Source organism: Mytilus trossulus, chromosome 7 (assembly GCF_036588685.1).
Source record: "Mytilus trossulus isolate FHL-02 chromosome 7, PNRI_Mtr1.1.1.hap1, whole genome shotgun sequence".
NCBI classification, from domain to species: domain Eukaryota; kingdom Metazoa; phylum Mollusca; class Bivalvia; order Mytilida; family Mytilidae; genus Mytilus; species Mytilus trossulus.
In genome coordinates, this window is record NC_086379.1 from 60745276 (window position 1) to 60773206 (window position 27931).

The 27931-nt window shown below is 32.7% G+C and overlaps 1 protein-coding gene across 1 annotated transcript; it reads left to right on the top strand.

Annotated features, from left to right (window-relative positions):
* On the top strand, nt 1–27310 carry LOC134725460 (uncharacterized). Its single transcript, XM_063589286.1, has 11 exons — nt 1–119; nt 1209–1323; nt 1894–2099; nt 6043–6150; nt 6562–6650; nt 9101–9171; nt 10075–10152; nt 10503–10616; nt 22236–22274; nt 23937–24041; nt 25789–27310. Exons 2-11 carry the CDS (start codon nt 1249–1251, stop codon nt 25825–25827), a joined length of 924 nt encoding a protein of 307 aa, XP_063445356.1. The 5' UTR covers nt 1–119; nt 1209–1248; the 3' UTR covers nt 25828–27310.
* The last annotated feature ends 621 nt before the right edge of the window (nt 27311–27931 follow it).

Here is a 27931-nt window from a genome sequence, read left to right on the forward strand (position 1 = left end):
GGTTGGCATAGAAACCGTCATGTGACTAGTCAGCTTCAGAAGCAAAATGGACGCCAATCAGATGTGACGTATTAAAATCCAAGATCATCCAACAGCAGTTGAAAATCGATCAAATCTGTGTAAAGATGATAATTTTTGCTAAGACATCACTATTAATATTCAGATATATAGAAATATTAGTTTTCTTTATTCAATTTGCATGTTCATGACTTGAAAACGAAACAAAAAGGCACGAACTGCAAGTGAGATAGGTTCGCGCACTGAGGTGATACAAAATTAATTTCTCTATCTATACAAACATAGATAGAGAAATTAACAGTAGAATGAAAGAAAGGTTCGTGAAAAAAACGCATAAAAACAGGTGACGATGTTAAAATGTTATCGGCTGAGCGTTTAAGCGATCAATTTACGTACTGAGACATGGGTAAAATTTATACTGACGGACTTTAAAAACGCAACATACATTTTGGATATATTTTTTTTATATATGTATAATTGATCCTCATAACTACTATTCATATTTCTTTCAACTTTAAAATATTCAATATCGGACTTACTGGAGGTAATTGAACAAAGTATCACAAATTGCTTGAAGCAAAGTCCATAATTATTTTTATTATTTTTAATTTTTGTGAAACAGTCATGACAGTTTTCCAATCCGTAAGAGGGGACAGGACCCTTCTCAAGACATCGGGATCAGGTGTTTTTAAGCTCAGGATTTCGGGATTGACCCTTTTAGGATTAACCCTTTCAAATCTGGGATTTCCTTTCAATACTAAATTTATAATCTTTATAATTCTTCTGGAAAAATGTTTATACATGTACTGAACCAGAAGTTAAGTTATTGCACAGACTTAGGACTAAGTATACTGAATTGTTCATAAATTGTGATCAGTCTTTGCAGCAAGTTTTTTGGCAAATTGTGAAACCCAATGCAAATGGTTATAATTACTTAAAAAAGAAATTCAAAATTGGTATCTATTTAATAGTAATACTTGTTATAAAACAGTTGATATCTTCAAATTTGACGTTTTTAAACTTTTCTCTGACATGGGCAGATGGAAAAGCATTTAAATTTTTTCATTTTTGCATTTACATTGTATGTGTTGTATGTGTTGTATGAAAAAAGAATTTTATTGGAAAGTAATTTAACTAGGAAATTTTATTTTTTATTTATACAAAAATGCTTTTGATCTTTATTTTATCAGAAATAGAAATGACTGAGCAGTATTATTATTGATTTACAAGATGATTAATAAAGACCTGGATGTGGACAGTATAGTGGAGCAACTTCTTTCCATTAAGGAATCTCCAAACAAGCAGGTTTGTTGGACAATTTATGATAATTGAATTTGATTGGTATAACAGGTGTACACATACATGCGTTACATTGGAAATCAATTTTTATAATTTAGTAGAAACATGTTATTGTGCCTTTTTGTGCTAAATAGTGGTAACCAAAACAATGAGTGACTGAGTGAAATGTTTTTTTAAAATTTTGATTTTTTCCCTTCAAAATATATATGATTATAAGGCTTAAAATAAAATATTGTTTGTTTCCCCAATCCCGACCGACGTTACAAAATTGGTGCTACTTATAAAATTTTATTGTCAAAACAAAGTCAAATATTATTTTATTCATTTTGGATTTTCAGGCTTGCCGGATCGTCCACTAATGTTCAAGCTTTTTGGAAAAATAAAATTATATCCCTACCTACCTACCCACAACTGGCTTGGCAGGGTCTGGATTGGGGAAACAAACAATATTTTAATTTAGGCCTAACTGAATTATTATTATAACGGTAAGGGGGTTGATAATGAAGAAATAATTATCCTTTCCTGGTCAAATATGAATGAAATTATATTCTACTTACTACAATTTGTATTTAATAGGTTCAGTTGCCAGAAACTCAAATAAGACAATTATGCCAGTTATCAAGGGAATTGTTTTTGGAGCAGCCGATGATTGTAGAAGTTGCCTCCCCTGTTAATATTGTTGGTGATATACATGGACAGTATGAAGATATGTTAAGACACTTTGATAAGTGTGGTTACCCACCAGATGCTAATTACTTATTTTTAGGGGATTATGTGGACAGGTTAGCTTTATTGAAACGAATAAGAAAATGACTAGTATGAGTGCCATTGAGACAGCTCTCCATCCAATTCACCAAAGCAATGTATAAAAAGTTATCATTTCTAGATCAAATTACTGCTTTTAACGCTAAACAGCAAGCTATAAAGAGCCCCAAAATCAATAATCTAAAACAATTCAAACAGGAAATCGAAGGATCTACTCTATAAACTAAACAAGAAAGAAGAAACAGCTATGAACCACACCAACATACGACAACAACTGAACAACAGGCCCATCAACTTAGGACAGGTGCATAAAAATGAAGTGTGTCTAAAAAATTTAACAGATGCCAACCTTCACCCTAAACTGAGACAGTAGAATAACATTAAAACATAAAATGTTCTTCTTGTGGATTCATTATTATTTGTTGGATACCAATTTAAGAGGTTTTCATGGGAAAAGCTGAAATTATATTTCATGTTGTATACAGACTTTGGAGCAAAACCAAGAAATCAAATATCCATGAGAAGGCAAGTTTTCCACAATCCATGAAAATTGGTACCCACAAACATAAATGAATCCACAGTGCATTAATGGAAACTTTTTAGCATGTTTCTAATTTTGCTGATCTAAAGGTGTAACACCACCAATTCAGGCCCGGCCAGAAAGCACATACCAGAAAGTAGTACATATTTAACACAAAATAGTTCCTACGCATGAGTGTAACTTTCAAAATATGAAGAATATTTAGGTATTTCTGATATCAAATGAAAGCTAAAGGACTGGTGATCATTGCAGAACACTTTTGGACTTTTAATTTTGAATTTTAAAAAAACTGAATGAAATTTTAAAAAGAGGGTACATTTAGTCTGTTTGTCAGATCTGAAGTACCTGTTTTGGTACATCCGAAGTTCTGGGAACCAGTTCTTTCTTATATGCCATGTAAGGTATGTTGATTTTTTCAGTAGAAGACACCATAAAGTGTTGCTTTGACATGCAATGATTGCCACTTTATTTGAACTTAAAATGAAAGAGGTGTGCCTGGTTGAAATGGAGGAATTTAACATAGAAAGTAATGGGACCATGAATTAGTGGTGTACTTCCTATTACAGAGAATCACCAGAAATCCAATTTTTAGAAGTTGTACCTATTCCAAAGAAAATAAGTCAAATATGATGTTAGGAATCATGTCTAATCATCTTTTTGGGGTCAACTGTCCTGCTTATGGGAAATTTAAGCTCTTAAAATGGCATACTCAAGTATGTTAGCCTTTTATGGTCATACAACATGCATGCAGTTAAGACTTGACTCCAAGTTCTCATTTTTGCATTTTTTCTGATTGAAATCAATAAAACATGTATTTTATGACTTGTTTATGGAACAAAATAGCTCTTGGTAAAAAATAATCTCATAATTTTTCAAGTTTTTTTGTTTTTCTTATGGTAGCCTTTTACAATCTAGGCAAATGGTATATACTCATATAAGAATTCTAAAATCTCACTGTACATGCAATTTTGGACCAGTTTAGCAAGTTATCTAGCTGAGGGATATATAAATTGCTCTTATTAATCACTGTTTTACCACAGAATTATAATTCATACAAAATAATGCCTTTTTCCAATTTCAAGAAAAAAGGGGGGATAATTTCTCATTTATGTCTTAGGTTTGGACAAAGATATTTTTATTTAATGAAGAACTTCTGATAAAAATTTGACTATTAGTAAGCACATAGCTTTCCTAAAAGAAATTAATAAATAAAACAATGATATTGAGAATAAAAAAATTATATTGGCCAATGGTAATATACATATGCAGTTTTCTTTGAATAACCCATATGTTACTACCAGTCCAATTTGAGCTTAAAATTAATAAAATAGTATTTGGACTAAAGCTTTATATGTTTTTAATTGCTTGAAATAGATCAGAGAATGAAATAAAGTTAAGCTCAAGTCAACATAGCAAGTTTTGTTCTGTTATAGGTGTAACACCACCAATTCAGGCCCGGCCAGAAAGCACATACCAGAAAGTAGTACATATTTAACACAAAATAGTTCCTACGCATGAGTGTAACTTTCAAAATATGAAGAATATTTAGGTATTTCTGATATCAAATGAAAGCTGAAGGACTGGTGATCATTGCAGAACACTTTTGGACTTTTAATTTTGAATTTTAAAAAAACTGAATGAAATTTTAAAAAGAGGGTACATTTAGTCTGTTTGTCAGATCTGAAGTACCTGTTTTGGTACATCCGAAGTTCTGGGAACCAGTTCTTTCTTATATGCCATGTAAGGTATGTTGATTTTTTCAGTAGAAGACACCATAAAGTGTTGCTTTGACATGCAATGATTGCCACTTTATTTGAACTTAAAATGAAAGAGGTGTGCCTGGTTGAAATGGAGGAATTTAACATAGAAAGTAATGGGACCATGAATTAGTGGTGTACTTCCTATTACAGAGAATCACCAGAAATCCAATTTTTAGAAGTTGTACCTATTCCAAAGAAAATAAGTCAAATATGATGTTAGGAATCATGTCTAATCATCTTTTTGGGGTCAACTGTCCTGCTTATGGGAAATTTAAGCTCTTAAAATGGCATACTCAAGTATGTTAGCCTTTTATGGTCATACAACATGCATGCAGTTAAGACTTGACTCCAAGTTCTCATTTTTGCATTTTTTCTGATTGAAATCAATAAAACATGTATTTTATGACTTGTTTATGGAACAAAATAGCTCTTGGTAAAAAATAATCTCATAATTTTTCAAGTTTTTTTGTTTTTCTTATGGTAGCCTTTTACAATCTAGGCAAATGGTATATACTCATATAAGAATTCTAAAATCTCACTGTACATGCAATTTTGGACCAGTTTAGCAAGTTATCTAGCTGAGGGATATATAAATTGCTCTTATTAATCACTGTTTTACCACAGAATTATAATTCATACAAAATAATGCCTTTTTCCAATTTCAAGAAAAAAGGGGGGATAATTTCTCATTTATGTCTTAGGTTTGGACAAAGATATTTTTATTTAATGAAGAACTTCTGATAAAAATTTGACTATTAGTAAGCACATAGCTTTCCTAAAAGAAATTAATAAATAAAACAATGATATTGAGAATAAAAAAATTATATTGGCCAATGGTAATATACATATGCAGTTTTCTTTGAATAACCCATATGTTACTACCAGTCCAATTTGAGCTTAAAATTAATAAAATAGTATTTGGACTAAAGCTTTATATGTTTTTAATTGCTTGAAATAGATCAGAGAATGAAATAAAGTTAAGCTCAAGTCAACATAGCAAGTTTTGTTCTGTTATAGGTGTAACACCACCAATTCAGGCCCGGCCAGAAAGCACATACCAGAAAGTAGTACATATTTAACACAAAATAGTTCCTACGCATGAGTGTAACTTTCAAAATATGAAGAATATTTAGGTATTTCTGGTATCAAATGAAAGCTGAAGGACTGGTGATCATTGCAGAACACTTTTGGACTTTTAATTTTGAATATTAAAAAAACTGCACGAAATTTTAAAAAGAGGGTACATTTAGTCTGTTTGTCAGATCTGAAGTACCTGTTTTGGTACATCCGAAGTTCTGGGAACCAGTTCTTTCTTATATGCCATGTAAGGTATGTTGATTTTTTCAGTAGAAGACACCATAAAGTGTTGCTTTGACATGCAATGATTGCCACTTTATTTGAACTTAAAATGAAAGAGGTGTGCCTGGTTGAAATGGAGGAATTTAACATAGAAAGTAATGGGACCATGAATTAGTGGTGTACTTCCTAAAGTTAGACATTTAACAGAATACTCTACTGCAAAACTTTTAGTCAATAAATGAAAAGATAATTGTTTTTTTACATCAAATGAAAGTTTGGCTCCACCGAAACCTTTATTCTGCATTGGGAACATAAATTGAATTTATATTATATATTGTATGATTTTGTTTTGTATTTCAGAGGAAAAAGGTCGCTAGAAACTATATGTTTACTCCTGGCTTATAAAATTAAGTACCCTAAAAATTTCTTCTTGCTGAGGGGTAATCATGAATGTGCATCAATTAACAGGTAAGTTAATAGTTTATATTGTCCGGTAAAAAGACAAAAAAATGTGTTCTGATATGACAAATCCTTTGAAATATATATATCCATTCAACAAATCAAATGTCAATATGTGAAAAAATCAAAACAAAATATTGACTTTTTCTCTGCATTTGTCCACAATGAACATATCTTTGGTTAATCACTACCCTTGAATTCATTCAGAAAGATGTGCATCTTATTATTCCTTGCATCTAAAACTGGGTTTTTATGCAGACAACATAAAACAAAATCTGATAGGTTGGAAGATAATCTTCAGTTAATTGGAGTAGTGTGTAATTTTGATTTATGCCATGAAATAACCCCATTATGAATATTGATTATGATTAATATATGTTTTTTCACACACTCTGAATAGTTTAAACATTGCTTTTGCAGAATATATGGGTTTTATGATGAATGTAAAAGAAGATACAACATAAAATTATGGAAGACATTTACAGATTGTTTTAACTGTTTGCCTATAGGTATAATATCAGTTAGCCAGTTCTTTATTAGGGCCCCTTAGGGCCCCGACTAAAAGTCGGGTCGCCCTATAGTGATCAGTCTGTCCGTCCGTCCGTCCGACTGTCCGTCTGTCCGTCCGTCCGTCCGTAACACTTTCGTGTCCGCTCCATATCTAGAGAACCATTATGATTTCATACTTAATACTTAACATGATTATCAACCAACACCAGAGGGTGTGTCATGTTGTATGTACAACTTTCTAGGTCAAAGGTCAAGGTCAAAAACTTTGGTTTTAGTTGACAACCCCCTGTCCTGTGGTGAAGATCGTGTCCGCTCCATATCTAGATAACCGTTATGATTTTAAAGTTTATACTTGACATCCATTTCAACAACCACCAGAGGGCGTGTCATGATGTATGTACAACTTCCTAGGTCAAAGGTTAAGGTCAAAAACTTTGGTTTAGAGTTGACAACCCCGTGTCCTGTGGGATTGTTACCGCTCCAAATCTAGATAACCGTTATGATTTCAAAGTTTATACTTGACATCCATTTTAACCACCACCAGAGGGCGTGTCATGATGTATGTTCAACTTCCTAGGTCAAAGGTCAAGGTCAAAAACTTTGGTTTAGAGTTGACAACCCCGTGTCCTGTGGGATTGTGTCCGCTCCAAATCTAGATAACCGTTATGATTTCAAAGTTTATACTTGACATCCATTTTAACAACCACCAGAGGGCGTGTCATGATATATGTACAACTTCCTAGGTCAAAGGTCAAGGTAAAAAACTTTGGTTTAGAGTTGACAACCCCGTGTCCTGTGGGATTGTTACCGCTCCAAATCTAGATAACCGTTATGATTTCAAAGTTTATACTTGACATCCATTTTAACCACCACCAGAGGGCGTGTCATGATGTATGTACAACTTCCTAGGTCAAAGGTCAACGTCAAAAAAACTTTGGTTTCAGTTGACAATCCTGTGTCCTGTGGTGAAGATTGTGTCCGCTCTATATCTTGAGAACCATTATGATTTCAAATATTATACTTGACATCCATTTTAACCAACACCAGAGGGTGTGTCATGATATATGTACCACTTCCTAGGTCAAAGGTCTGTCTGTCTGTTGGTCTGTCCATCGCTAACAAATTTGATCCACACTATATTTTGAGAGGACAGCTGTTATTATTTCATACTTTATACCTGACAAACATTTTCAACTTAACATATATATAAACCAACACCAGAGAATGTGTCATAATGTATGCATCCTAGGTCTAAGGTCAGTCTGTCAGTCTGTCCATCCGTTTGTTGTTCTTAACAAATTGTGTCCGCTCTACCTCTCGAGAACCGTTAATATTTCATACTTTATACTTGGTGGGTCATAATATATTGAAGGCATAATTCTAAAAATATGTGACAAATATCAATTGGGCAGCACCTTTAAACACATTGTTCAAACATCAATCCATACATCCAGAAGTCACCTTAGAGTAGTCAACAATTAGTTCACATCATGCAGTCATATCACTATTATACTATGAAAGTAAGATGAGAATATTTATCAGTTTTAACTTAAAATCTTAGATTGAAATCACACATGAGACTCCTTAGAGTAGTCAACAATTAGTTCACATCATGCAGTCATATCACTATTATACTATGAAATAGTACTATCACTATTACCCCACGTTATTGACAGCGGGGCCCACAGAGATGGCTTCCATCTCAATGATATCTAGTTATCTCAAGTTTGGAATAACTTGTATTTTATTTCAGATGCATAGGGTACAGCATACTGGTTATTTTAGAATAATTCACATTGTTTAAAAATTTGGCAAATCAATGCCAAACTGTCTTACATCATTTTAATTCCTCATTCTCTTGGTTGTTTCAAACTGTTTTTATGCCCCATTTATGGGCATTATGTTTTCTGGTCTGTGCGTCCTTCCGTCCATCCATTCGTCCCACTTCAGGTTAAAGTTTTTGGTCGAGGTAGTTTTTGATGAAGTTGAAGTCCAATCAATTTGAAACTTAGTAAACATGTTACCTATGATATGATCTTTCTAATTTTAATGCCAAATTAGAGATTTTATCCCATTTTCGTGGTGCACTGAACATAGAAAATGATAGTGCAGATGGGGCATCCGTGTACTTGGGACACATTCTTGTTTCTTAACATTTCATTTCTCTTTTGCTCAGTTTTTTTACTGGCATATAAAGCTGATTTCTTATTTTTATATTGAAAAATAAAAAGTTCTAATTAAAAATTGGTGTTGAAATTTACAATTGTAACTTCTTGGACTTAACCTCAATAGAAATACAATGTATGCTTCAAATCCAATGCCATGACCATTTGAAGATCAAATAGGTCATTAACTTGTATGAGTGTAACCAAACGTTTTGAGCTTTACAAACAATCTTTACCCTTTACTGATTATGACATTATTTTGATTGTTGCTATATCATTTTCAGCTGCTGTAGTGGAAGACACAATATTTTGTATGCATGGAGGCTTGTCTCCAGATCTAAAAGAGATGTCTCAAGTAAGTGAGCATACTTAATATAAACTTATATGAGAGAAGGATTAGCCATGCCAACATTGTGTCATACTTTTAAGTGGCTAGGCAAATCTAATACCAAATAGACTGATTGGAATTTATTCGAGTCTCTTTCTGTCAAAAAAAAATGAAATAAACATGACATTCAATATACATTCTTAATATTGGTATCTTGAAGTCATAAGGAACCTCAAATCAAAAAAAATAATGCATATGTTTTTTATAACTCAATGGATAGTTTTCATTATAAAACTTATGTACATATACTTTTTTCTGAAGAAAATTCTGTAATTTATTCATATTTAGATGAAGTTTACTTTATTTTAATTGCTTCCTTCCAGGAAGCAATTCCCCCGACATATTTTCCGTATGCAAAGTGACATCAGTGTGACCCATCTCGTAAAAATCCGGTGATCACAATATGCATGGATGTCCTTAAAATAGACTATCATCTGAATTTACATGTTAAACACGTGCTCAATTTCCATGCTTTCTTGTTGATTTTTTGTCGATTGTTGACAAACAGGTGACAATCGTTAAACTTCCGCTTCAAAACACGAACTTTAATTACCTGCCATATTTTCACAACAATACTGACCGATTGAAAAAAAAAATTGACGTTTATACGAAATTTACACGAAATAAATGATGAATTCTTGAACAGAAGACTAAGTTTATGCTGTGTGTATGCATTGGTTCAAGAATTGGAAGAACATTATTTTTCACAGGTCACTCGTTTCTTATGACTTTAAGGCAGTTTCAGAATTAATTGTAGTGGGTATAGAAGACACTTCATTTAATATTAGATGGGTGGTGGCTTTTTCATAAAGATAGCCTATGATAAACAATTTTTAACATACTGAATTGAATTCATTCACCTTTTTTCAGTTGAATAAATTGGAAAGACCATTGGATGTTCCTGACCATGGTTTGATATGTGATCTTTTATGGGCAGATCCAGATGAGGTAAAGTAAAGTTTACAATTTTCATAAATCCACATTTTTTTATTAAGCTTGTATTATAGGAACTTAGGAAGGATTACTTGCTTCAAGATACATCAATGCTCAAATGTTTGTAAAATTTTGCATACATATGTCAACCTTTGAACTTTTAACTTAAAAAAATGCATTTATTTTGTTTTATTTTCTGAAATATTACTGCTTGAATTTGATCAAAATATATGATCATTTGTATAGAAGGGTCATGAAATTGGCAAAAACTGTCTTAAATTTGTTTTAATATTTGTCTTGTGATTAATTGTAAATATAAGAAGGCTTAAAAGGTTAAATCCACTTACAATCCAGTCTCTTTGTAGGATATAACAGGATGGGGAGAAAATGACAGAGGAGTGTCCTACACCTTTGGTGGTGATGTAGTGTTAGATTTCCTGAATAAGCATGACTTAACATTAATAGCAAGGGCACATCAGGTAAGATTACAGAGAAGTTTTTATACAGCATCATATATGCAGAAACAATAAAGAGTTTAATTTCATCTTACTGTCAACACCTTTTTATGAGGCTGAGAAAAAAAAGATCCGTGTTTTCCGGTAACCCGACCGACCCTGATTTTTTAGCCCCGACCCTAACTTTTTTATTGGATCTTCCAAAAAAACAAAAAAAAAATTTATCAACCGACCCTGTTTTTGACACAGGCTTCTGATAAATGACATAATATTTTCTCTCTTGCTTCCTCTTGCATAGAAAGCCAGTAAAACATTTTATTAATGTCAAAAGGTATTCCAAATAGGTTAAAATCCACGAAATTTGCACAGCAGGTGCTTCAAAAACATTGCAAATGTCACACTTCCGGTTTTTGAAACTAATTATGGATCCGGACTTGGAAAAAACATGATAATTTATCCGGATTTCATTTACGATGTCAAAAAAAATAATTTTGACCTACCGACCCTATTTTTCAAAATGATTTTACCGGAAACACATATCTTTTTTTTTTAGGCCTGAGCATAACTTAAGTGTCTGCAATACAGTTTCATATGAAAAAAATGCTGATTTTTTTGTTTCCGTTCTCTAACTTTAATTTGTCTTAACTAAATGTTATTAAACTTATACACAATGCTCATTACCACAAAATACAGATCAAGTTTGAATTTTGTTGGTGTCATTCCAACTGTTCTAGAGTTATGCTCCTTTACAAATGGAAAAATAGTAATCTAATATCTGTTCTAAAAATATCAATTATGTAATTGTTAAAATAATTTTTAAAGTTGGAGCCATCTTTCTTTGTCCATAATTGTAGTTGAATGCTTAATACTTTTTAAAAAGAGTTATGACCCTTGGCAAGGGTCAAGTTGGAAATAGTATATTAAATGAAAATGGCCTCTTGTTATCGCTCTCACTGGTACAATTTTTTATAAAACTTCAAAGTATACTACAAGTAATGCCTTTAAAGGTCTGTGTTTCCATTCTTATTTTGAAATGAAAGCTAAATGCAGCAATTAGGTTTGTTGGTGGTTTTCTTCATTGAATGAGATTTTTATCATCCTAAAAGGATGGATGACCAATGGGGAGTTTCAGTTTGAATTTGAACGGGTTGGGTGTCCAATGAATGATAGCTGAAACTATCACTAATTTAGAAACAGTCTTAGTCCAGTCAATTTAGCCGATAACCTCAAAGTAATTGCAACAGAAATTAATTTTGTATTTATTTATTTGCACATTATTAAAGAAGAACCATGAAAAAATCGGACAAAATCGGAAAAAGGGAAAGTGTTATAATTTCACCTTTTGTTTTTTACATGATACCTTGTAAAATTGTCACAGCTTGTGCGCGCCATACGTGTTATGGGAGACAACTCGTCACTCCGGGTCAAACAGACTTGTCAAACAAATTCCAATTTTTGTGAATATCAACTTATAATATGGATATATCTTAATTCAAGGTAAGGAATAATGTATATTATATTTTGTAAGGTGGAAACATTATAAAATGACATAATAATAAAGTTTTAAAAGATGTCATTTACACATTTTTCGTATGTCAGCGCTCAGACTCAAATATTTCCTTTAAAACATTGACCGTTCACTCTTTTTAACAAAAATACTAAGGAAAGACAAATTATGTATTTAATTTTACTTATATTTTAGCATGTAGAGAATTTTGAGAAAGAAAAAAATATCTTTTAATGATTTTTAACAACGTTACTTTGTCGGGGAAAAAAATCTATGGAACGCCGTTAGTGCAATAAACTTAAATTATTTTATATACGCACAATTACGATGTTTTGTACTTACAATAACTTTACAAAGTTCTACTTTGAAATTTAAGTTAGCTGGTGTTAAAAGATTGCTTTAAGTGTGAAATTTATCCAAATCTCCTTTTATTTATATTTATTGCATACAATTAAATTTATGATTGAATTTGAATTTGATTTTGAAATGAACAAACGAAATAGCATTAAATATTGTCAGAAAATGTGTACACATTGTTTAATATAAACATTTATTGTTTTCCATGCTCTTTTCCAACTTTGTTCCACTTTTGTCTTTTCAACACTTGAAAAGACCCTCTCATCCTGAACAATTACTTTCATTATTGTGCTTTATAAGGTAAATAAACTAGTTTCATTCTTTACAGAGTATGTCCACAGATTTCAATAGAAAGCGAACCAGTGTGTGTACCAAACAAATGATCCCAACTACTTTAAACTAAGTACAGGTAAGTAATACAAATAAAATCTTATTGGACTTGGAAGAAAATGAAAATTCCTTTAGGGTGAAGAACTTACGATACGGGAACTGTTGAAAAATTGATGGAAAAACAATGACAACAAAAAATTCAAAAACCGACAGGAAATAAATCGTAAACGTATTAGCACATGTACGATCTATAATGCATATATATTTCTTTTTTGTATTTCTAAAACAGTATAACAATTGTTGCAAAAATATAAGTATAGACCTTTACTAAGGAATTATCCATCCCAATTGTATGCTTTATTATTGAATAAACTGCTGATACATTAACAATTTTCAGGTACTTTTTGGTCAAATTACTTCTCAAGTTTTGATGTATTTATAAAACGTTGGCTTTAGATATTTTATATAAAGCAGTCATAATGAGGTAAATCAAAATATACACGTTGGGCATAACAATTATGAAGTGTTACATTAGACACAATGTAGTATTACATATGACACACCAACACACTAATTATCTCCTATCTCTTTGAAATGTATTCATGACTATGGCATGAGTGTGATAGCTTTTTTCTGTCGCTTATTTTTTAAGAAGTTTTCTTTTTTGCAGGTACCAATGGAAGGGTGCTTTATTAGCACATTATCCATAAATGACTGAAGAGCAACTGTAACATTAAGAGAAAAGGGAGCCCGAAATATTAACGAGTTCAGCAAGCTACGAAATGATACCAAAGTTGCTAAATCTGGGGACGTAGTACACCAGGATTGTCGCAGGGACTACACAAATGCTAAGTCTGTCAAACAAAAAAATTTAGATTACAAGAGTCCTGAAAATCGGGTTTTAAGATCACAAGAACAGTTCAACTATCGAGATAACTGTCTTTTCTGTGGACAGTTTGCAGATGTTAAGCATAAGAGGAAAGGTACTGATGTATTTCCAGTCCAAACAAAGGATTTCCAGAGCAATATAGAAAAAATCTGCCATGAGCGGAACGATGAATGGGCTACACATATATTAACCAGAATTGTATTTGTACATGATTTGCATGCTGCAGACGCAGTTTAACATCAGCGATGCAGTGTAAATTTTGGAACAGGTAAAAGCATTCCATCTGGAACACCAAAGCAGAGGAAAAATAAAACCGGCAGACCCCAGCATCAACAGACACAAGCTGCATTCCAGAAAACTGTTGAATATCTCCTTCAAAACGAAGATGAACAACTTACGGTTATTGAGTTAGTAGAAAAAATGAAAGATTACTGCGGGGATACTGCTTATTCGACTGTTCATATGAAATCAAAAATCCAAAAGTACTTTGGAGATGACGTAATTATAACAGAAATAAATGGGAAACCAAATGTTATTACACAATGCAAAACTGCAACATCAATACTTCATGATTTTCATCAGAGGCAAAATGCAAGTGACCCTGAATCAGAGAAAATGAACATTATAAAAGCAGCAGCAAGTCTAATAAAATCTGACATCAAATCAAAAATTGACACGAAAACTGAGTATCCATCAGTTTCCGATGTTGAATCTTTGGAATGCAATGAACACTACTTACCTGACAGTTTACGGTTGTTTCTGAATAGTTTAATAAGTACCTGTAATCACAGTCTGAAACTGTCTGCTATTGGCCAAGCTACAAGACCAAGATCATTAATAGCACCTTTACAAATAGGCCTTGCTGTACAAATGCATCACCATTTCGGTTCCAGATTTTTGATAGACTCACTGTACAATATGGGATTCTCATCATCTTATTCAGAAGTACAAAGGTATGAAATGAATGCTGCAATGTCTCAAGGAACTGATATACCGGAAGTAAGAGAAGAAGGAAATCTTCAGTACATAGCAGACAATGTTGATCATAACCTAAGAACTATCGATGGTCATGGTACTTTTCACGGCATGGGAATTATAGCCAGCGTCATACCAGGATTTATGAAGACAAATAGTATACCTAGAACAGATGTAAATATAGAAGAGCTCAAAGAAATTGGAAAAATTGATATAAGACCATATAAATTGGATAAAGAAACTCACACATCATTGAAATTCATGAAATTAAACCAAGTAAACGCAAGCAGTTATTCGGAATCATTAAGTCTACTCTCTATGACTGTTTGGCCAATAAAAAGTACTGGATGGTTAGCATTGTGTCAAATGGTATATGGTGGAGTATTTCCGGGAAAATCAAGCATAGTCTATTTGCCAATGATTGACATGAACCCGAGTGACCTTACATGCATAAACTCAACGCTGCATTTCATCTCTAAAGAAGCAAAAAGACACAATGCAGATCCTGTTGTTATATTCGATCAGCCCTTATACTGGAAAGCAGTAAATATTATCCTGAATGAAGCAGAAAGTAGTACCTTGAAATCCATGGTTGTCCGACTTGTGGATTTCACACTGAGATGAGTTTTTCTCGGATCTATAGGACACATTATGAATAGTTCCGGTCTTTTGGAACTATTAGAAACTGTTTATGCTTCTACTGCTGTTGGTCATATGCTTAGTGGTAAAGCCATTTCCCGTGCTGTTCGTGGTCATTTTCTTACTCAAACAGCTTTGACTCTGCTCATTACATCAGAAATATATGATTTTCCACAATATACACCTGGAACTGATACTGACGATCCTCCTCCAGCATATTTAGAAGACAAAGAAAACTTTCCAAAAGCTGATACAACTTGTGTTGATAATGAAAAGCCGTCAGAATCAAACCAAAGTCTACCATCTGAAACCGAGCAATTGATAAAAGTTTTTGAAGGTATCATACAAAGTAATATCTCGATCGAATCATTGAATGACAACCCAACTATAAATATTATATCTGAACGCATCAGATTATTTAGAGAATCTTTGAAAAATTGCCGCACTGCTTCCCTTTGGTTCCAGTATATGGATATGGTTGAGCTTCTCCGTCAATTTATCACTGCTGAAAGGTCAGGAAACTGGAACTTACACTTGAAAAGTCTCCAGCAGATGCTCCCTTATCTAGCTGCTTCCGGACACAACCTATATGCAAAATCAGTTCACATTTATTTACAACAAATGCTTAACCTGCCTGCAACGCATCCTGCCTTAGACAATTTATTCAAAACAGGACACCATGTTATCAGACAAACTGATCGTTTTTGGGCCAGTTTGTCTACTGATCTTGTAATAGAGCAAGCCCTTATGCGAAGTTTAAAGACAACAGGTGGTCTGACCAGAGGCCGTGGTTTGAGTGAATCGCAAAGACTTCTATGGCTGTTATCAATGCCACAATGTTCACAAATGAATGAAGCAATGCAGAAACTTACTGATGTGAACTATAATACAAGTGAGCAGCACAAAGTACTTGGGAAAAGTATGATAGATCAAGACAAAAAGGACGTTCAAATATTGAAGTCATTTTTGGGGGAAAGAAATCCTTTCAGTTCGGATATTAGTTTACGGAATATTGAAACTGGTACACTAGCTGATGAGAAAGTTAACGTTGAAAGATCAGTGGATATAGGAAAAGAAATATTAAAGTCTATGGAGGATCAGTATGCTGACGATTTTGTTTTCAAAAAGAACAAACAGGTGGTAACTTTAGCAAGTAAAACCAATGTAAAGATTGATGGCGAAGAAGTGGTTGTTGACCCCCAGTTGCTGTTTCAACGACTTGTTGCAGCGGCAAACAACATTTTTCCTGATATTTCTGAAGTTTTCAAGTTTGAACTGTCAAGTACTCCAGCGGCATTATTCGAACCGTCAGGACTAATGCGACAAGCTCAAAAGGCAGCTTTAGGTGATGCCTTATGGAACATTGGAGACTGTGCTGTAAACAGAAAACTTGACTCTGAACAACGTTATGTCATTGACAGAGGGTCTTTAATTCAACGCCTACCATGGAATAAAGGGTCAACTTTCGGAGAGATCTGTCAACAATATGTGGATTACATAAAACGATGATATGACCATGCAGTTATCGTATTTGACGGCTACACATCAGGGCCTAGCACAAAAGATCATGTACATATGACGTTAAGCACGTTATTGCGTCGATGCCGTGAAATGCGACAGAGCAATTTGATAAATAGCTAATCTATGAAAACTAACTAGTTCAGCTTTATGAAATCTATATACATAGATTAGGCAGGTATTTCTGTTTCCAAAAATATTAAAAATATTCTTTAACTTTTCAAATAATGATACAAATATTACCAAAACGTCAAAAATATGCGTGTCAGGCGTAACAAATTATTCGCAAAATAACTTTTGCGGGAATTTTTGTGGTCTAATAAAAAGTTTAAAATCCACGAAAAATTCGCATGAATGATAAACGTCTAATATAATTTATGACACCATTGTTGTTTTTGTGTTGATCGAAAGGTAAATTTTTTTTTTTTCAAAAATGAATAATCCTCGCCATGGTCCTGTTTCGGAAAATGGTAAGTTATCAAAATTTATCGCTTTTTAAAATATCAGATGATATAAAATTTAGTTTTTATAAATTATTCCTACAAATGTGCTTAGATAGACCATTTCAAATCCGGAATTTTACAGCACTCGCACCACAAATAAAAGCGCATTGGCCTCGGGAAAATGTCTTGCAAGATTGTCCAATGTCAAATTTCGCCGCCTTTTACAAAAACACTGTCAGTTTCAACGTCATTTTATTGAATATTCAATTTGTAGCATATAAAACAGTGCTTATTCGTAATTGTGCTTTCACCTCACAATACGATAACATACGTTTTGATAAGCTGTTAAGTCGAAATAACTTCGTTTTTTAACAAATCAAATGTCTTGCAAGTTTGTCCACTGAGCAATTTTCTTACGTTTTGAACGTTTTCGATTCGGGAAAAGATTTTCTTTGTTTTAGTGTTAAACACCACATCATGTATAAGCAACATTTGTTGTATTATATTGACCTGTCATCAAAGGTAGGAGAAGCCGCGGACATCAGGCGACCTTAAGTTAAAATAGTTGCAATAACTGTCGATTAGGATCGGAGTCGAACAAAACTCGCCACGAGCGTATCTTAAAATCGCCATGCTTTTTATCACTATATGATCTCATTAGGCCAATCATCCTCCTAGGCCATCGAATTTGAAAGCAGTTCGTATTATCATATGATATTATAAGTTATCTACGTTCATATCCGTAGATATGGATATTTTAACACCCTGAAGTACCCCAGTACACCATGAGGCGTAGCCGAAGGGTGTACAGGGTACTGAAGGGTGTTAAAATATCCATATCTACGGATATGAACGTAGATAACGAATTTATCCCCGGTCTTAGTCCGAATCGGGCGAGTTTTATGGAAATTCGGGTACAAAGTGTGACGTGAAAACAACGTTTTTTTCATTATCTAAAAAAGTTTTATTGAAATTAGGAAATTTTACATATATTTTACGGGATGTAGGGTACTACCTTTGGTAGAACCCTACAGGTAGTAAAATATAAGACGTTTTTAATACGGAGACAGAGAAACTGGATTGAGTCAAATTTGGCGCTTAATGTTGTGAGAGTTATGTCATAGATGGTTTGACGTCAATGTGGGTCATTTGCATAGCTAGGTCAGTAGTCCAATTCCTTGAAAATGTGGCAGTCAAGTGATGCATTTAATGAAATGAGTGTAAATGATCGGCATAATAGGACAAAATCGTTAATGAATTAAATATGTAATTACAAACATCATGGATAATCTATAGAATTCAATATTTCACAAGGAGCAATCATGGAACTAAGGAAAACTTGCGTGAATTTCCCCGGGATAATGGTTAGCAACGTCCGGGGATATGGGTTAGCAACACCCAGGGGCTATGGGTTTTGTAACGACGTGCGTTAACCAATCAAAATCCTAGATATATACTAAGCCGGGGATAAATGAACTATATTTCATTGTTTTTAAATAACAAGTACGGTCCGATTTTATGTTTTAAGAGATCAGAGGACAAAACAAAATAACCAAATTACAAATTTCGAAAATAGATAGAATCATAGAAACCACGATAGGAACTGCAATATATAAAAGTAGTTATAATCAATTCTAACATGACGTCCTTCAAACGCTTTGAGTACACACCCGTGGTAAAATATGAATATATTTCATGGGCTGTTCCCATTGTACCCCCACGTCATATGTTTTATAATGAATGAGCGACTCGACGTCATAGAACAATGACATTAGAATATAAGCAATTTACGGGAAAATACACGCTTGTGAAACGGAAAATCATCACAACAAGGAAACGTTAATAAATGATGCTAAAATGAGTTATATTAGCCGTTTTTGTATATATATGAGACATATAAGTACAATAATAATTAGATTCATCTAAAATTATCTAAATATGTTATTGTAAATAGTTTGAGCATCATCATTTATTCAGTTTGCTCTGTTATTTTACGTCAATTTAAAATGTGCGTTTATATATTGGAACGGCAAATAATGCCATCACCTAGAGCGCTTCGATCCAAAATAATTGCCGTATTTGTCCTATTAGAATCGAAATAATTCATGGGGGCTTGAATATATCTAGATTTTACCACGGGTTGTCCCTTTATGCCGATATTTTACCCCTCGCTATCGCTCAGGGTAAAATATTTGTCATAAAGGGCCAACCCGTGGTAAAATCACGATATATTCAAGCCCCCATGAATTATTTCTTAAATAGAAAATGAATAATTATCTAAAATGAAAAAATACATATGGCAATTTGTCAATAAATAGGTAAAATAGTAATTTTACAGAACAAAAGAATTTCATATCCGAGACAGAGAGAATTATTATTGTAAATAGATAAAGAAACTAACAAGAAAAGAGCAAATAAAGAAGTTACAATAAATATAAAGAAAAATACAATACACGCCAAATCAGAAGTCCGAAAAGTTCATTTGCTTGCGTATCTACCAGTAGCAAATATTTCATACATATTCAAGACTTTGAAGTATCCATATCGATCAAAAATGATTACAATCAAAACGAAAAAAGTATACTCGATTACCGACGTAAAACGTCAAATTTTGACGTTACCAATTGGGACGCAATATCGTGCGTAACGTCATATGCGCTGGACAAAAGGAGTGGAAGGAGCTAAAATCGTTTTTAAAACAACGACCCCTTTCAGAAGTAAAAAAGAAAATTTTCTAACTAACAATGAAAATAAGCAAAATTTCATAAATATGCTAAGTGATGCCCTAGTAAAAAACGACTTTCAGACAGAACTAGCAGATGCTGATGCTGATGTTCTAATAGCAAAGACAGGTGTCAATCAATCTATATCACACCCTACAGTTGTAATCGGGGAAGACACAGATGTTCTTGTTCTTCTTATATTTCACTGTACACTTAGTTCACATGGACTATTTTACAGATCTGACCAGAGCAATCGAAAAACTCAGTTCGAACAAAGTTTGGGATATTCAAAAAACTAAGCTGTTGTTGGGACGAGAAGTAAGCACATTACTTCCGTTTATACATTCATTGACAGGATGTGACACGACCTCAAGACTGTATGGTATCGGAAAAGGTCCCGTTCTCAAAAAGATGTCCGAAAATGAAGAACTTCGTAAATTAGCATTACCATTTCTTAGCAGGCGTTCATCTGTAAAAGACATTGTCAATTGTGGTGTGCAGATAATTGCTTATTTGTATGATGGCGTTCCGCACGAAAATCTAGACATCATTCGCTACAGAAAATTTGCAAACAAAGTACTGTGGAACTCAGTTACATTTCTACAAGTCCAAACGCTACCACCAACATCAGCTGCAGGAGAACAACACTGTAAGAGAGTATTCTATCAAATAATAGAGTGGACAGAAGAAACCAATCTTAATCCTTTAGACTGGGGTTGGTCATTCACAAATGACAGATTAACACCTATAAAAACTACCCTTCCAGCAGCTCTGGATAAACTGTTAAATATAATAAGATGCAAGTGTAAAACAAATTGTGACACACGAAGGTGTACATGTCGAAAACACGGACTAGAGTGAACAATTGCCTGTTCTGAGTGCAAAGGACATTTATGTACTAACGCAGAAAAGTTAATATTAGAAAAAGACCAAAACGAAGAAAACTTAAATTGATATCAAAGTTCGTTTTTATTAAATTATTATATTGCTCAAAAACAATCTTGTTCAACATCTGTAATACTTGGTATTTTTTAAACTAAAAGTGTTCAATTTTAAAACTAAACAATTACAATTTCTGAAAGAATTTGATGTTATCATATTTTTAAACGTAAAAGACTCTATTCTACAAATTGTACGAGACACATGTAAAAATTTATGTCAGATTAAAGGAGAATTTAAAAAAAATCCAGTTTTCAGCGATTTTTCACCAAAAAGTCTCAATTTACCCCAAAATTACAATTTTCTTAATGAAATTGATGTTTATAGTTCTTCATATCATAGTAAACTCTATTCTGCAAATTTTAACAGACTTGGGTTTCAAAATTATGTCAGATTAGAAAAAAAATAAAATTTTCCGGTTTTCAGCGATTTTTCATCAAAAAGCCAATATTTACCCGAAAATTACAATTTTCCCATGGTCTGACACTTGCCGATTTTTTCTATGTCAAAGATATGGGGTGATACTGCCTTGTAAGCGTAAAACAGTTTCTGTTGCAATTACTTTGAGGTTGGGTTAATTTTGAGCTAGATTGACTGGACTATCTGTGGTATAAGAATAGTTTCATCATAAAGAAAACATTTTTATGCCCCACCTACGATAGTAGAGGGGCATTATGTTTTTTGGTCTGTGGCTCCATTCATTCGTCCGTCCGTTCATTCGTTCAATCGTCCGCAGGTTAAAGTTTTTGGGTAAGGTAGTTTTTGATGAAGCCGAAGTTCAATCAACTTGAAACTTAGTACACTTGTTGCTTATGATATGATCTTTCTAATTTTAAAGCCAAATTAGACTTTTTACCCCAATTTCACGGTCCACTGAACATAGAAAATGAAAGTGGGAGTTTCAGGTTAAAGTTTTTGGTCAAAGTAGTTTTTGATGAAGCTGAAGTCCAATCAACCTGAAACTTAGTACACTTGATGCTTATGATATGACCTTTTTAATTTTAAAGCTGAATTAGACTTTTGACCCATTTTAACGGTCCATGGAACATTGAAAATGATAGTGCTTCATGTTTGTGCATCTGTTCCATTTGAAACTATTTTGAGAAAAAGTTTCAAGTCCAAAAGTTGCAATGTATCTCTTTGCAAAGGACCCATGATTCAAAAATCAGATAAACCAGTGTATTGCTCGTATGGTTTATGAATATTTTTTTTGTTTTTTGTTTTAAACTGATCGATTAGATTTACATTTAAAACTCATCATTAGTACAATCCTCAAAGAGTTTTTTTTTACTTTTCAATATGAATGTTTATTTTTCATAACAGGTTGTAGAAGATGGATATCAATTTTTCCAGAAAAGAAGTGTATGTATAAGTGTTAAACTAGTAGTCAATTGGCATCCCATAGTAAAAGATTTCTTAGTTAACGTTGTATATTAAGTATTTAAAATTTTTAAGTCAAGTTTCTAGTTTTTAAATACAGAAAAGAATTAAAACTCAGATTTTATGTAAACTTCATATATTGTTGGAATTGGTGAATGTAAGATACCCTTTGATAATAAAAAAAACCTAACTATAAGTCATTCAAGGTTTATGTGAATGTAACCATGAGATTGACAGCATTTTTTGTGCCCAACCTATGATAGTAGTGGGGCATTATGTTTTCTGGTCTGTGTATCAATTGTTCGTCCGTCTGATATTCTATCCGTCCATTTGCACGTCTGTCCCACTTTAAGTTAAAGTTTTTAGTCAAGGTAGTTTTTGATGAAGTTTTTAATTTTAATGCCAAATTAGAGTTTTTACTCCAATTTCACGGTCCACGGAACATAGAAAATGATAGTGCAAGTGGGGCATCCGTGTACAAGGGACACATTCTTGTTTTTACATGTTAAAAATTTAGATTAGTACATACTGTACACTGTTGTTCAGATTGGTGAATGCAGACTTGAATTTCGTAAAAACATTTTCTGTTTGTTCTAGAGTAATGCGACTTTTATCTAGTCATATACAAGGCAATATTCATAAACCAAGTACAAGTTTTTTATGCCCCACCTACGATAGAAGAGGGGCATTATGTTTTCTGGTCTGTGCATCCGTTCGTTCGTCCGTTCGTTCATCCCGCTTCAGTTTAAAGTTTTTGGTCAAGGTAGTTTTTGATGAAGCTGAAGTCCAATCAACTTGAAACTTTGTACACTTGTTGCTTATGATATGTTTTTATAATTTTAAAGCCAAATTAGACTTTTGACCCCAATTTTACGGTCCACTGAACATAGAAATGAAAGTGCGAGTTTCAGGTTAAAGTTTTTGATCAAGGTAGTTTTTGATGAAGCTGAAGTCCAATCAACTTGAAAATTAGTACACTTGTTGCTTATGATATGTTCTTTCTAATTTTAAAGCCAAATTAGACTTTTGACCACAATTTTACGGTCCACTGAACATAGAATTGAAAGTGCGAGTTTCAGGTTAAAGTTTTTGGTCAAGGTAGTTTTTGATGAAGCTGAAGTCCAATCAACTTGAAACTTAGTACACTTGTTGCTTATAATATGATCTTTCTAATTTTAATGCCAAATTAGACTTTTGACCCCAATTTCATGGTCTACTGAACATAGAAAATGAAAGTGTCAGAGAGTTTCAGGTTAAAGTTTGTGGTCAAGGTAGTTTTTGATGAAGTTGAAGACCAAACAACTTGAAACTTAGTACACATGTTCCATATGGTATCATCTTTCTAAATTTAATGCCAATTAAGATTTTTTATCCAATTTCACGGTCCATTGGACATGGAAATTGATAGTGGGAGTGGGGCATCCGTGTACTTAGGACACATTCTTGTTTTAACCTAAAATAAAAGAAATTGACCGTAACATGTTTATAAATAAGGAGATGAGGTATGTTAGTCAATGAGACAACTATCAAACAGAGTCAATTGATGGATAGATGAGTTGTTGATTCTTGATTGACACATTTTTTAAGGAGTAAGTAGAAATCTGTAAATATATATATTTTTTTATTAATAATTCTTTTTTCCAGCTACTGACTTTATTTAGTGCACCTAACTATTGTGGAGAATTTGACAATGCTGGTGCAGTATTGGTAGTTTCAGAAGATTTAACATGTTCTTTTCAAATTTTACCAGTAAGTATGGCAGGTTGGAATAAAATATCATAGCATGCTTGTAGTGTGAAACCATTTATTGATATTTAAAAGAACAATCCTAACTTTATTTAACTTGAAAGTATTTTTGAAAAACTTTAAGAAATGTATTAAATAAATTACTAGAAGTAATTTTGATTATGCAAATATTGAAATTGAAATAGAAATAGAAATACTTCAACATGTTACTTTAATTTGGGCAAATATTCAAAGTCAATGAACCATGACTAAGGTACATGGCTAATCAAACTCCATGTAAATGAGAGGTGCCAATGCAAATACATTGATACGAAATATCATAGACTTATTATATTAAAGTCCCTCCTTATAAACCAACCTAAACACAAACATGAACTTGTAAACTATGTAAAAGTTTCAAAGTCATGAAGAAGGGTTGGAGCTATATAATACCAATGAAAACCATACTTACAAATGTCCATAGATTTTGCATACCAATATTGACTTAACATCAGCAGTTCATCTTGAACTGATATAATCACAAACTAATACATGTAAAATAAGCAAAAGTTTTAAAATCATTGGCCATGACTGAGGGACAAGGCAACTGAATACCAATAAAATTTGGCCTACCAATCATGGTTCTTTTTGAACTGACCACAAACTAATTAAGAAATAATTCATGGGGGCTTGAATATATCGTGATTTTACCACGGGTTGGACCTTTATGACAAATATTTTACCCTGAGCGATAGCTAGGGGTAAAATAATGGCATAAAGGGACACCCGTGGTAAAATCTAGATATATTCAAGCCCCCATGAACTATTTTGATTCTAATAGGTCAAATACAGCAATTCTTTTGGATCAAAGGGCTCTAGGTGGAGGCAAATATTTGCCGCTCTCATAAATAAACACACTATTAAATTGACGTAAAAGAACGGAGCAAACTGAATTATTGACATGTTTTAACTATTCAAAATAACGTATTTAGATAGTTTTGGATGAATTTAATTGATAATATACTTATATAGGTCTAACATGTATAAAAAAAATTGGCTAATACCACATTTTAGCATCGTTTGTTTACGTTTACTTGATGTAATGATTTTCAGATTCACAAGCGTGAATTTTCACCGTAAAATGCTGATATTCTTACGTCATCGTTCTATGACGTCGGGTTCCTCATTCATTAAAAAACATGACGTGGGGGTACAATGGGAACAGCCTATGACATATATTCATATTTTACCACATTCATATTAGACCATGACTAAGGGATGGAGCCAAACAATCTCCATGGAAATGAGATATGCCAATGATTATACAACTGCATACCATATCATTGACCTACCACTAGTGGTTCCCCATAAATTGACCTAATCACAAACGAATACATGTGAAGTAAGCAAAAGTTTCAAAGTCAATAGACCATGACAGGAGTGGACATGGCCAAATAAAATCCATGGAAATGAGATGTGCTAATGCTAATGCAACTACATTCCAATTAATTGACTTATCACTTGTGGTTCCTCACAAACTTGACCTAATCACAAACCAATGCATTGTTGACAGCACAGATGCTGGAAACGGCATACTTATGTCTTGCTTTTTGACACCATCAAGTGAGACAAAGAGGAATACAATGTAAAACTCTTGACAGATAAAAAAATTTGTTATCATACTACTTATTCACTCTTTTGAAAGGATTTTTATTCCTATGAAGTTTGTAGAGCTACACATTTTAAATTCATTTGATTACTTGTATTTCAGCCAAGTAAAGAAAAGAAGGTTATTGTCAAGAAGAAGTAGTATTTTGATGTTAATAATACAGACACAGATAATGGATAGAAAAAACTAATGTTAAATTAAATTATTAGATTGTTTTCATTGTGCTTCTCACTGGACTATGTGTAAATTTTAAATACATGCTTGTACTGTTTTATACATGTGCTTTGTCCTATAGGTAGAAGTTATTTCCCCCTTGAACACTGTACATCATAATCTGCAGATCCACAAAATAAGAATGGTCAGTGAAATTTTTATTCCACAAAGAATATAAATAGCCATCCACCCAGCCTGCATTTGTCATATTTTTTTATTACTTTTTAAACTCACCTTGACCTCATTTTCTTATTGATTAAATGTGATATTTTCCAGATAAGGTTCATTTCTAAGTTACAATTTCTAAGTTACAATAATTATTCAGTCAAAATATATTTTTTTTATAGAATAACAAGGATGTAAAATGTCCTTAAAGAAATTCTATTTCATTATTCATAAATATGTAATTTAATCTTTTTTAACATATAAAGTCAATATTAATTTGACAGACAAGACATTTGACCACTCCTATTGTTAATGTAAGTTACCTCTTTTAACAAACATTCTAAGGAAATCAATATTTAATCATTCTTGTGAATCAATTTTAAAATATGTGTTAATCAGACTGCTTTGAAATATCTAAAAAATATATTGTTACAATATGTGTTAATCAGACTGCTTTGAAATATCTAAAAAAATATATTGTTCTGCACTGCATAACCTCTTTTTCATTTTTCTTGAGTGGTGGTAGATGTAATATGAAACAATTTTAAGTTTGATCTATTTGTTACAGCATTGAACTTTATACGTTTATATACATGACAGTTTTTACATTTTTGTTGTTTTTTGTTTTTATTATAGTATGCATATTTTGACTAAAGGATACTCATTTTACTAGCAATTTATTTGTCATGTGAAAACATTGAGAAACAACAATCGATTTCAGATGCTTTAGTGTTTTCCCATATAAATTAACCCAAACCCAAACTAATTGTTATTGAGTAAAAATTTAAGATGCTTCATTTCAGCTGTTTAAAAACTTTATATACTATGTTACTTGAAATTGATGGTCTTAAACCTGTCTAAGAATAACTAGTATGATAATAGCTGAATATTGTACCTTGGTGTTTGCAAAGAGATCTATTTGAAATATTTGATACTTTACAATGTAAAATATAACTTACAGCATTTTATAATTTGTTTAGCCAACCATTCTTAGAAGCACTGGTAAATGAATAATTACTGATTGCAACAAAATCAAGTTTAGGTTTTCAAATTATATATTCTGGTACAAAAATTCCGTACAAGATTTTTTTTAAACTAAACTATATAACATGAAAAATTTCCCATCAAGTCTTATTTAATGCTAAAAATGTCTGTTAAAATGTTATTGAAGTAAAACAAAACTTTCTCAAGTTATTCTTTGTGCTATAAATTGTTATTTCTTGTTACTAAAGTGTTTAGATAGAAATAGTAGTTTGTCTTTTTCTTCATCCCTAAATAATAATAGATGTTATATGGTTTGCTGCTGACCCTCTACAGATCAAGTTAGTGAAATACATAGGGGGTTTGGCTGAATTCATAGTACCAATGATACATTTAAATGAGGTCCATGTCAGATGAACCCTACCAGACTGACACTGACACCCTACAATCTAAATACAACTAATGTAGTTAGTATGTTGCTTATAAATGTAGTATCTTATAAGAAATCAACTAAAGTACTGCAAGTGTAAACTTAACATGATCCAAGAAAATAATGTCACTATCAGATACACCAAACCAGAAATGTATGTACACCTAACAATCATTCCATAAAAATAGTTAACCTCTTATATTATAGTTTATAGTTTCTACATCTAGAAATTCACAATGAAGGTTAGTTGAAAACAAAAATTTATGCCAAAACTGATGGTTGTAGCTTCCCAATTGTGAACTTTCCATTTCTATGTAGCAACATTCCAGCAGCTCCTGCATACAGAGCATACAATTAATACAATATTCCCGAGCTTGTATTTCCTAGGTTGCTGCTCACAAGGAAGTTATTAAACCAAGAGTTTCAAATGTTGAAGTTGAAATCATCCCTTCATAA